Source organism: Colius striatus, chromosome 20 (assembly GCF_028858725.1).
Source record: "Colius striatus isolate bColStr4 chromosome 20, bColStr4.1.hap1, whole genome shotgun sequence".
NCBI lineage: Eukaryota > Metazoa > Chordata > Aves > Coliiformes > Coliidae > Colius > Colius striatus.
The window spans coordinates 4,993,690-5,006,182 of NC_084778.1; the positions used below are offsets into that span (position 1 = coordinate 4,993,690).

General features: G+C 41.8%; 1 protein-coding gene across 1 annotated transcript in view; it reads left to right on the forward strand.

Annotated features, from left to right (window-relative positions):
* The first annotated feature begins 7,421 nt into the window (after positions 1–7,421).
* Positions 7,422–12,493, forward strand: part of PPM1E (protein phosphatase, Mg2+/Mn2+ dependent 1E) — a 62,516-nt gene continuing 57,444 nt past the window's right edge. The window contains exon 1 of the mRNA XM_062012042.1: positions 7,422–7,887. Coding sequence (XP_061868026.1) covers positions 7,502–7,887 — 386 coding nt within the window. The 5' untranslated portion in view covers positions 7,422–7,501. The remainder of the gene's footprint in view (positions 7,888–12,493) is intronic.

Genomic DNA, 12,493 nt, shown 5'->3' on the forward strand with positions numbered 1-12,493 from the left:
TTTGTAGTAGAGTAGCGTCCAGAAGCCCCAGCCGAGATGCTGATCCTGTTATACCAAGATAAATTGTTTTGTCTGAGTCAATGTTAGCTCTCCCAGTATTCCAGGCATCATTATCAAATTAAAAACAAAATAAATTGCTTAGTTACTGGTTAACAGTGGGAATTACAAAACATCCAGAGGAAACACTGGAGGCTCTCTGTGCTGAGATTTTCTTTTTTTTTTTTTTCATAGTGAAGCCATTATAAAAATCAGCTCTGCAGTCCAGAACTAGAGAGAAGGATCTGTTGGCGGAGACAAAATTAGATTAAATGAGCCAGATTTCGTTCTCATCTGCTGGAGACAAGGAAGCTGTTCCAGGCTTAGTGTGGCACATAAAGAAAGAATTTGACCATTGGCTCACCAATAAATCTTCTGTGGGGAGTTGATATTTTCTTACATGTGCCTGGAATTCTCTTGCATTTTGCAGCATCAGTGCACAACAAAAAGTGGCGTGAGAGGATTTCATGACTGCACAAAAAGTAAGATTCTAACTAGCCAAGATCACTGCATTGAATCGAAAATAAAATAGGTTGGTTGATGCGCTGCTTAAGTCTCAGTTTTCTGAAAGCCAAGAGCTTTAACTACCATGCTGAGTTTAGAATGATTCCATTTTGCAGGGATGACATTTACTGGCAGTGTAGGAACCCACTTCATCACCACAAGAAGAATTCAGTATCTACCACAGGGCTTGGCAACAGGAAAACATTGCGGTCACAGTATACTTCTTCTCAAGCCCAGAATCCTGCTTTGAAACTCTTTAGTTTGGACAGGGAAAATAACAATTTACTTCCTCCTGATTTTATGTGTTCTGCACCTTTTTGGTTACGAAACACTGAGCAACTAGCTTCCAACTAGAAAAAAATGAAGAAAACAGAAGAAATAGCTTAACTAAACGTAAGAAGGTGTAGCCAAGGTTTAACTTATGACATCAAACAGTCTGGTACCAAAGTCAATGACAAACTGGTTGACTGATGTGAAAGGAGACTCAGCTGCTAACCAGAATGTTGACTACAGTGCTGAGAAAAGTACATTTAAAATATAAGATCTATTTTTCTGCTGAATTTCAGTTACTTTTCCTTTAGCTATTTTGGGGAGACTAAACTTAGACTTATTCATGGACTAAGAACACAGGTGAGATCCTTATTTGCCTCCCCTTTTCACTCCATGATTTTTCTGAACAAATGAAGGTAAGTCAGTTGGAAGGACAAGCCACTGTGTTCCAGCTTCTCAGAAGATATTGTCTTTACCATGCTCGGGATCCTAATTATTTAGAAATGCACATTGAGCTGTATCATACTGTTTTAACACATGTTAATTCTACATGATATATATTTGATTAAGTTTTGAAGTATGGTTTGATACTTTCTTGTCCTAAGGGTATCTTGAGGGAAAATGAATAAATAAGAGTGCTTACACTGCAGTAACACAAATATTACTGCAGAGTACATGTGGGAAATAATCCTAATTTTTACAGGACAAGAAACAAGGAAGTTGACCTGTGATTCCCCAAGCACAATGGCTCTGCTATGAGGATGCATGCAGAAGCCTGGCTGTAGGGGAATGTGAGCCACCAGCTGCTGGAGCTGGCAATGTCCTGCCCAGCCCTCCTCCGCACCAGTCCTCCCCTTGGCTCCAGGAACCAGTGCCAGAGACTACCTGCTCCTGGGCTTCCCCTCTCCCTGCCTCCCAGGCTGCGTACTGAATGTCTCATGGCTTCTAGCCATAGAGTCCTTTTGGATGATTAGGGTCAGGAGAGTTGGCTTCCCTTAGCTAGTGCAAGATTTCTGCGTTAATGTTCTATGCTGAAGAATGAAATCACCGGGAACTGGCCCCCTTCCCAGTACTGAATTTCACCCACAAAGGCACCCACTGTTAAACTGTAAGCTACTGTCTTGCTTCCTACAAGCAAGAAATATGTGTACAATGTGCACTATCTATTTATTAAAGAGTCTAAGCTCTATACAGTTTTAACTATACCGATAGAAATAATGATAGGTATTAAAAGCAATAGCTCAATCACTGTACAAGGAGTAAAAACGTTAGCTTATATGCTGAAAGGACACACAGAGAAGTATGTATTTTACTAAGTCATTCTCCAAGAATTACAGCTAATATTGTTCATATTATTACTTGCCACTGACTTAAATGGGCCAGAAAAGCATCAGGATATTAAAAAAAATTAAAATCACATTTCAGTTTCAAACAATGAGAAGGGGGATTGTTTAAAATATGAAATATCTAGCAGTGTATACAGTAAAGAAAAAAGGAAACTCTGCAGGCCTCAATAAACTCCAACATGGCATTTGTATGCTTGCTCAGCTTGATATCTCACATTGCATTATTTTTGGGTTTTAAATTTATGACATGTATACATCTAATACTCTAATTCATTTAGTGTCAACCACTGCAATTTTAGCAAGTTACAACTACACGTACTTAGTGATTCTTCTTGTATTATATATGTTACTGAAATAAAATGTTTTGAACTAAAGAAAAAGTTGTTTCCTTGGCATGAAAATTATGCCTATGAAGTATATAGTATGTCAATAATAATTTAAACATAATTTATAACACCTTTTTTTACTATATAAGCTTACCACACATTTGACTGTAAATGTTACAGAAAACATCACATTAACATATCTCTTCAAAAGTCATTAACACAAATTTCTGGGGCTAAATCATAGGATTTAAGACTGTTCAAAGAAGTTAGCATCAGCTGCAGTGTACTTCCAGGTCTGTGAATTCTACTATTATATTTTATTTGTACTCTTATGGCACACACATTACAAAAATAAAGCCAGAGCCTGGACACAGCGGTGTTTGGTTTCTGGTACTGGTTTTTTTTGGTACTGGATGGGTTTTTTTTAAGTTTGGGTTGTTTTGTTCTAACAGACATTTGTAAGTAGGTGACTAAAATTCAAGGTCTTGTGACTGGAGCAGGGTATCACAGGATCAGGAATCTAATCTACAGAGATATGATGAACAAGTCATTTAAAGTCAGTGAAGAATCCCACTAGGAACCTGCCTTAAACTTTGGTCTTTTCAGGAGGAACTTCACCCTTCCACCCTAATAGGGCAGAACATGCACACACCATTAAACCCCCAGAACAGAGTGTAAATGGGATTTAAGTGGTACAGCCTTTTGTATTGACTCCTCTGAGCAAAAGTGAGCTTCAGGCTCAGGAATTCCAGTCGTGCTACATTTGCAGAGTACTGTGGCACTTCAGCCTCAGCTGAATGTGTGGCAAAATGGAAAGTACCAAGGAAGGGCTGGGCACAGAAACTTTGTCAGCAAGCTCTGTTGCCTGCTGATATTCAGGAAGTCTGCACCCCTCATCTCCCTTTAGCAGTAAAAGGAAATTATGATAATGAAGAGTGATTGATTGCTGAAGTAGATCAACCTTAACAAGAAGATGTCGGGCTCTGGTGTGCTCCTGCCTGCAGGATGATGTCACGATTTGACAACAGCTAGATGACATTAGTGTTATGTGGTCAGCTGTGTTTTGCTGCAGCAATCTCATGGACACTAATCTACAGGCACACTCCAGTCAGTCACAAATTTTATGATGTAATGTACTTCACCTTTGTTAAAGAGGAAACAAGGTCCAGAGTGATGTATCTGCTTTAACAGTGCTCCAGTACTGTTCAGTCATTCTAAAGGGCTTGGCTTTTCATTCTTTCTTCCATATACTTTTCTCCAACAGATTTCCCAATCTCACTAAAGAGGCATGGACTAATATCCTGTTTCTCTCTATTGCTACTCAAAGAATGCCCTTTTCTAAACAGGGGTCTGAACAGAAGGCTGAAAATGGAATTTTCCTTTGGAATGGGACTGGAAATTTCCATGACAGCTGGAAGTAAGATTCAGGCCTGAAATCCTGTGCTTTGCATAGATGTGGCTACTTCAGAATAATCTTTGACTACTACACTGGAAAAGCTGACTTGACCTCAAAACCCTTTTTTTTTTTTTTTTAAAAAAAAAAGAGAGATGAGGAATTTGATACTTAAGAACATGCTCATACAGTACTTAACCAATTAGAATTCTTTTAGTGAGTTGAACAGCAATTGTCTTATTGAGTTTGAGAAGCCATAAAAATAACAGACATACATTGTCACATTCACAGGGTGACTGGTATCAGTCATAGAAAAACATATAAAGAATTCTAATCTCTTTCAACAGCATATTGTGAGCATCATTTTATGTATTACCCTCTATACAACACTACATTCAATAAGCAACGTGCCTTCAAAATGACAACAGACAAAGGCCTGGGAATACTTTCTTTCTTGGTGGTTTCATCTGGCCAGGAAAACAGAATATAGCTTCTAAAATTACTTCTGGTTTACTGCAGAACCCCCACTTTTTAGAGATCACTTTAGAAAGGCAATTTATTTACCTTTGGGTTTTCACATTATAGTATTTTGTATGGTATTGGAGCACATATCATAGGTATATTAAATATTGCAAATAATTCTTAATGTCTTTACATATTTTCTACCTGTCAGTGTACAGTAATCACTTCCAAAGGTTACAAAAGATTAAAAAGCACTTCTTTTTGCACTCCATACAATTCAGGTTGCCTCCCCAAGGCCTGTTCAAACCCTGCTTATTTCTCACTGGCAAATGAGAAAGAGGAAGACATCATTTTAAGGCTGAAATAAAACATATCTCTTCCAACACCACACTGTAAAACCTTTTTTTTTAAAAAAAACCAGCAATATGGTTGTTGAAACATGAAGTTGAAAATTATACAGACACCTGAGTTTCCTTCTTGAGTCAGGTACAAGTCCCATCCACTGACAGTATGTTGCATCCAATGATTTCAGACTAAAAAAAATCTGTGAATTGGGAGTTTATTCTGTCCACTTAACCTCATCACATACAAACCAGTCATACTGCTGCTACCCAGCAATCCAGAGTGCACTGAAGCATTCTAAAATTAGCTTCCAGAGTTACTGAACACTAAAACCATTTCATAATAGTACCAAACCCGCCTCTCATAGATTAGTGCTTTACTTGATAATACATTGTGCTCAGAGCTTCCTTTTCTGGAAAGCAGTAAGTAACAGCATGGCTACATTCTGTGGTAATTGCCCACCCCACCGTCTCCACACCGTGGAGTGAGCACAGGTTCCTGGCTGCCTAACTTAGCCATACCACCCACAGCTGCCATATGTTCCACATTGCAGGGCAATAAGACTGGTTTTTCACCTTTCCCTCCCAGAAACAAATGTCAGCATGGCTTAGAGCCATAAGCTCTTTATTTAATATTGAAGCAAAACAATAATAACTTGACTGCAGTGCCAAAACTTGACAAAGTATCCTAAGTATAAAGTTCTACTCTATTTCATTTTAATTACTGTCCTTTGCAATTAGAAAAATGATTAAAAGCACATGGGGACTGCCAAGATGAATCAAGGACATCTGGTAACTTTAACATTTCAAGATGAAACAGAGTAGGTATTACTCTCTGATGCTCTTATGTGCTGTTTGAAATAACTGAAAAACATGCCATTAACAAAAATTTAAGAAAAATAATATCTAATACCTTTTCTTGGATAGCTTTCATTGCTGTTTGTCATACAGCATGAATCTGATCATACGTTAGGTTTCATTAGCTGTTACTTGCCTAGGGTATTGTAACAATAGAGATTTTTAGAATGGAGATCATATTATACTAAGATTATCTGGATTATATTTTCTTACAAACTTCAGCTGCCTCTGAATTACCAGTGAAATCGTGAACGTAAAACTGCTTTTTTGATACTTGCATTCACATGCATTCTCTTGAGGCTTGTGACTCACTGATGATGCAGTACACACAAACCTAGAAAAACAAAACCAAAATCCATCAATGACGTCATCAGCTGCAACTGTGGGCTATCTTTTCAAAAATAACTGCAATGTTTTTTACCCCCCAGACCCACCTGGCATTCCTAAGTAAATGAAACCATATAAATAGTATACAGGAAAAAAAACCCTCTTTCAGGAGAAGTGATGCCATTTTCTGTTGCTTTAATAGCTTTTGGCTGGGAAAGACTACGACTAACTGTGACAATCACATTTTTAACTCTCAGGGCTTTTACATATTCAAAGATTGCAATATGATCAGTCAATGCAGTTGCTGGAAATATTCTAAAATTAGTCTGGTTCTGAAATAACGGTTCACCCAACAGAAGATAGATTTACAGCAGCACCTGACAAGCAGAGCTAATTACTACAATGCAGATAACAACAGGTTTCCACAAGCTACTTATCCTTGTTACAATCCATTAAAATTTGAGAATATTTTTTGCATCTAAGGCTTGTGATTTAGCTGTTTCTCAAGGTATGTCTCACATTAAGTATACAATCCTCTCCCACGAGTACAAGCCATTTTAAACGTGTAGCAATTATACCTGTTCATTGCTGGTATTTATGGACCCGACAGCTCCGAAAATAGCTTTTCAGCAGCAGTGAATAAAACAGGCCAAAATGTCTTTCTCAAATGAAAGACGTTTATTAGAGAGCAGTAGAATATCAGCTGCAGTTTGTCTCACACTGTCTGTAACTTTTAAGTTTCATTCAGAGTAACTTTTTCACTTACTTATAGCCCCCTTGTGTGACCCCAAAGTTCTCCCCTTCCCGGGAACACGGGGGAAGGCTGACCGGCTGAGCCGGGGACTCAGAGCCGCACCGCCTGTGCCCCACACCGACCCGCCAGACCTCCCTCGGTGCGGGGCTGCCCGGGGCCGCACACGCTACGCCACAGGATTTCCACAGAGAACATTTTTGCTGAAATACGGTATGTTTAATTGCCAGTTTCCCTCACTCTAACCCACTCTGATTTCAAAACCACTCTTCAGAGACTCCTCCTGGCAGCCGGCCCGGAGCTGCCGGCTCCGCGGGGCAGCCATGCCCCCACACCAGGAGACGAGGCCGGGCCGAGCCGCCCCCAGCCCCAGCCTCGTCCTGGCAGCGAGCGGGAGCCCGCGGAGGCGACAGCGGCGCCGGAAACGATGAGCGCAGGGAAATCCTGAGGCAGAGATTAGGTAATAGGGAATGTGCTCTCAGGTTTCCTTCGGGTTCCTGTGAGGAACCTACGCGTCTGGCTGCCTTCGCATGACTCATCACATCGGCGCGGCTGTCAGCGCGCCTGCCCCCCACCTGCCTCCCCCCGTCCCCTCTCCGCCCGCTCGGCTTCCTTCCCTTCCCGCCGGACCGAGCCTCCCCCTCAGGCCGCGACCCGGACCCCTCGGCCCCCTCACCGCCAGCCGCGCTCCCGCCGCTGAGGCGCGCGCGCCCCCCTCCTTCCCCCCCCCCCCCACTCCGTTCCCTCCCTCGGCGTGCGCGCACCCGCGGGTCCGGCTCGGGCGCGCGCGCGCAGGCGGGCGGGAGGCGGCTGCCGGCGGCGGCGGACAGGGAGCTCTCTGCGGGCGCAGTGCTGATCCGCCGGCGGGCGGCCGGGAATGCGAAGCAATGGCCGCGGGCGGCTCGGGCACCAGCAGCGGCGGCGGCGGCAGCGCGGAGGAGAAGACCTACCGCCGCTTCCTCGAGCTGTTCTTGGGCGAGTTCCGCGGGCCCTTCGGGGCAGAGCCAGAACCAGAGCCGGCGCCCGCTCCGGCTCCTACTCCTGCTGCCGACGCCGCGGCCGCCGCTGACGAGGACCCCGGAGCCGAAGGAGAAGCGGGAACGGCTGCTGAGGCGGAGGAGGGCGAGAGCGACCCCGGCGACCCTCAGCCGCCTGCCCCACCGCCGCCTCCCCCGCCGCTGCCCCCGCTGCCCCGGCCGCTGTCGGAGCACATCACGGAGGAGGAGGTGGAGGGCGAGTGCCTGGACCTGTGTCTGCAGCAGCTCTACAAGTAGTGAGTGCTGGGCTGAGGGGAGCTTTCCCGCCGCGCTGAGGGAGGGTGGGGGGCAGACTATGGGGCTGAGGGGACTCCTTCGTGTGGGGAGAGGTAGGGGCAGCGTGTGGGGCTGAGGAGATTCCTCCTGTGTGTGTGGAGGGGCGGCGTGTGGGGCTAAGGAGATCTCTCCTGTGTGTGAGTAGCCTCCAGTGTGGGGCTGAAGGGATCCCTCCGGTGTGGGGCCAGTCTCCAGCGTGGGGCTGGGGGGACCCCCCTCTCTGTGTGCGGGCAGGGTGTGGGGCGGAGGAGCCCGCCATGCTGAGGGGCGAGGGCAGGATGTGGGACTGAGGGAAACTGTCCTGCCGAGCGAAGCGAGGGCAGGGTGTTTGGGAAGGTGAAGGTGCCCCAGTCAACGAGTTAAGGACTTTAGTGTTGCCGAGCCACACGGGATCCTGGTCCGTCCTGTTTCTCCCAGCCCAAAAGACACCTCTGCTCTCTGTCCCCCTCTTTCGCTCTTTGTGGGACAGGAAGCAAAGAGAAGGGAATAGACAAGAGAAAGCCACGAGCATCCATCTGGAGAGCAGCTTGCTTGGGGAGGGAGAGTGATGGGGGAAATGTCTCATGCTCTGGTGCCAAAGCAGGAGGGGGGTTTGCGTGTGGTTGATTGTATTGAGGCTTGAAATTGAAATGTTCGCTGCATGAAGGTTTGTAAATGAGGAAGCCTCTGCCAAGAAAGAGAGAAGGAGGGAGAACAAGGGACAAGGAAAGAGAGCCACTCTGCCTTCTTTATTCCTCCCAAAGCCCCACATTGAGAAAACTACACCATGTATTTCCAGCCCAGGGATAAAAGAAGAGTAGAAAGCCTTAGGAGAGAGCTGTCTATAATCATGGGGCGCTTTTTACCGTCAGCTGGGGAAAGCCAGTTATACTCTGTTCTGTATGGAGGCAGTTTCCAGATCTGTGTTTTCTAAAGGCTGGTGCATAAAGAGGAAACAGATGGGATCTATTCCCAGTGTGAAAAGTCTGTGGACTGAAACCTAAAGATTAGTTTCCAGTGTCTTGTATTGTGCTTTGAAGGCTTGAAATAGAAATAGTTGTTGGTGGCATTTCTTTAGGAACCTTTTTAAACTGATGCCACAGGAGGAGACAAATGAACCTGTGAAAATATGCACAGCACACCGGGGAGCTTTCTGCCATTGAGCTGATAATTGTAATGAGAGGTGTTACTCGGTTGCAAAAATAAGTAAAGAAAGAACCGGGTTTTTACAACTGCATGGTCTGTTTCTATTCAGTTCTCACCTGCCATCTGCATTTGTGGATGACAGAAATGACACAATGATAGCTGCAGAGGACAAAGCTCTCCTATTCACATATGCTCACCCTGCCACCTTTCAAAAGTCTTTCTCTGGAACACAGCAGCATATTCATAGGCTGTGGTAGAGAGGAGTGAGGCAAATCTCTTCTACATATCTAAGACGTGGTTTGGCTTTTCTAAAACCAGACTTATGATATCAAAAGTCAGATTGGTGTAAATAAAGTTTTAGACATAGAGAAGATTATTTTTAAAGTATTATTTAAAGTACATCTATGAAATTATTTTGAACTTGAATTACTTCCTTGCCACCTTCTCTATCTGTATGTGCCAATACCCCAGGGCAGGGAGACTTACATTCCCCAGTTTCTGAGGCCCATATTCATGGATGAAATTCTTAAAGAAAAAAAAAAGAAGATATTTTGAAGAGGATTCTTTGTGTAGGGGTAGCTCTTGCCAGGTGTGTGGAGGGGTTTCAGCCTTTGTATAAATCTTTTGATGGCTACTGAATGAAGCATCTCTTTAGCTTTGTTTATGGTGAAATCAATGCAGACTTTTATAGGTGCCTACCCTAGGAAGCAAAAAACAATATCTACCTCAAAATTAAAACACGGGATCATGTTGTAAGAAAATTGTTTTCAAAAGTCTTAACTGTTTTGTTAATGTATAGGAAATGCATTTTCAAGTAGTAAATTAATATTTCTTAATTGAAGATTGATAGACATTGATTTATATCTGTTTAGCTAAGATAACTGCAAAATGTGATTCTTTAAAGCATTTTTAAATGTTATAAGCCAAATCTAGTAACTTTTAATATAGAGCACTAAACTGAAATGGCTTTTTCTTGAGTGATGGTGGAACCTGAGGTAAGTGCAAGTATGCAAAAGCGTTCTTCAGGTGAAGTATTGTACTTTTAGTACGTTCTCCAGTCACCAGACAAACTTCATACTCTCATAAAATTAGAAAGCAGGCAAAATTAGAATGTCTTCCCTTTTTCCAGATAAGGGTTCAATTGGTCAGATGATTCCAGAGATGGGAAACTTAATCCATATGAGTCAAGTAACTCTTGTGCCAAATCGTTATGATAGCATTTAAAAAAAAAGTCAGATGAAAACTCATGCAAAGGGGAATATTTTATTGGTATGTTATTAGCAGGAAAGACTGTATTGTGAAGACATGTTTTCTGTAACTGTAACTATATATTAGTCAAATGACTGGTTTACATTATATGTAGCATGAGGATAAAAGCCATTACTGTGAAAAATCCAACAGCTGTTTTTCAGCTATTTTAAGCACACAGCTTTAGTTCTTTTTGAGGGATGTAAGACCATCTCAGAAATGAGAACATACTGCCAATCGTGAAAAAAATGTAATAGTTCTCTGCCACTGTGTAGAACAGTATCAAAGAGTTCCCATTTATGAGATTTTCCTACTCTTTTCCAAAAGAGTCATATTCTCCTTTGAGATTTCCAGTTCATGGTTTCTTTCTGGAGACAACATATGCTTGGAAAATTAGATTAATGTAATCTTTACATCTGTCCAAATGCCACAAAATGTGTACTGTGTGTGTTCTTAGTGATCCTCAACAGAATGGAACTGGTCAACAGGGAAGTTTGTTAGGTAAAGAATAGAATCAAAAAAGAGTAATGTTTGAGGAATTGCTTTGGAATATTGGCTCATATCTTGAAAGTACATTTTGTGATTATCTTCTCTAACATCTTGTTCAAGAGAAAGCTATATAATTTGAAGAGTTTCTATGCAGAAACAAGTACACAAAGGACTTAACCTGTTAAATGTGAGACTCTGTTGCTTGCTTCCACCAATTAAGGAGCAGACCTTGTCTCTGATTTAAAGGAAGAAGTTACTAACAACATAACAAAGTATATCATGCTCTGTTCTTCCTACTGATACTTTTATGAAATCTAATGTATTTTAAAAGCTGAGTTTTGACAAGATATCTGAAAAACTAATGAAGATGTGGTTGCTAAGAGCGGAGAGGGCCAGACTGAGTTAAATAGCACACACTTAGAAGTTGTGTCACTGAGAAGAACAAATGTATCTTCCTGTTACTTTTCCTGTACAAATGAAATAATTTGACAAAATCACTTGTATATTGTTGTTGCTTTTTTTTTTTCCCTCTTCTTCCCCCTCTCAGCTTTGATGGGAATAGATATAGTTGGTATCATTTGTAGGTTCAGGTTTTCTTTCAGTGATTTTTGATGGTACAATACTTTGCTTTCAAATGTTCATTTAGAAACATCTTCAGCAAGGTTAGAAAGTAGGGCCCATTTCTTCAGTGTTGAGATATGCAAAAGAAGGTAAGTAACATAAAATGTAATGTTATGTCATAAGTGCTTCATTAAGGTGCTGATGACAAGATGATTATTTTGAGGACTGCAAAAATCTTGCTCTGACTTGGAAGATTAAAAAAAACCTTCTGAACACTACTCTTTTAGACTTCTTCAAAGAATACTCTGCAACATTCACAGAATATCAAAGATCTTGAGTTTAGGATTAAAAAGTGCAATATTTGAAGAGATTTTTTTTAATTAATTCTTTCTTTGCCTAAAGAGAGAAAGTATTTTTGTTTAGGTTTATGTAATCCCTACAGTATTGCTGTGAAAAATAAAAAAAAGCAATATAGACTTAACCTTTTAACATTAGAATTATGTAAATGTGGCCAGTAAATAAGAATGGAGTTTATGCCCCTCAACTTGCAATTTTAAGCTAAAGAGGAAGAACTTTTCATGGTAATTGTACATGAACAGAAATAATTTTAAAGTAATCTTTTTGAAGTAAGCTCTTAACTTGAATACAGTATTCTCTCTGCTGTCTCCATCACTAATAAAGAAGGTATATCCTCTCTCCTTAAAAAGCTGATGTACATATTTTTAACTTGCCATATACTACAGAGTGAGCAACAGTGGCCTGGAGTTTGAGAGACTCATCAGCAAGTACCACTCACTGTTGGTAGGTACAACATCCTCACACCCAAGGGATTTTGGCCCTAGAAGTCATGGTGCTTCTCTGTAAAAAAAATCTAAGTCATCTGATAGAGGCACACGCAGAAAGATGAAAGAACTTCAGTATTGTTATTAATGCCTTACTACTGTTTGAAAGGCCCTACTATGAAATTCAACCCATGTGTTGGATGATGGTGATGTCATAGCATAGAGAGATGGGCACATTTAATGCACTTAAGACTGGAAATCATTATAATCTACCAATAGGTGGTATTTAGTGATAGTCATTTTCAAAACACAGCTAATGATCTACACAGTGAGAGATTAAGGCAATATATCTTGCTTTTAA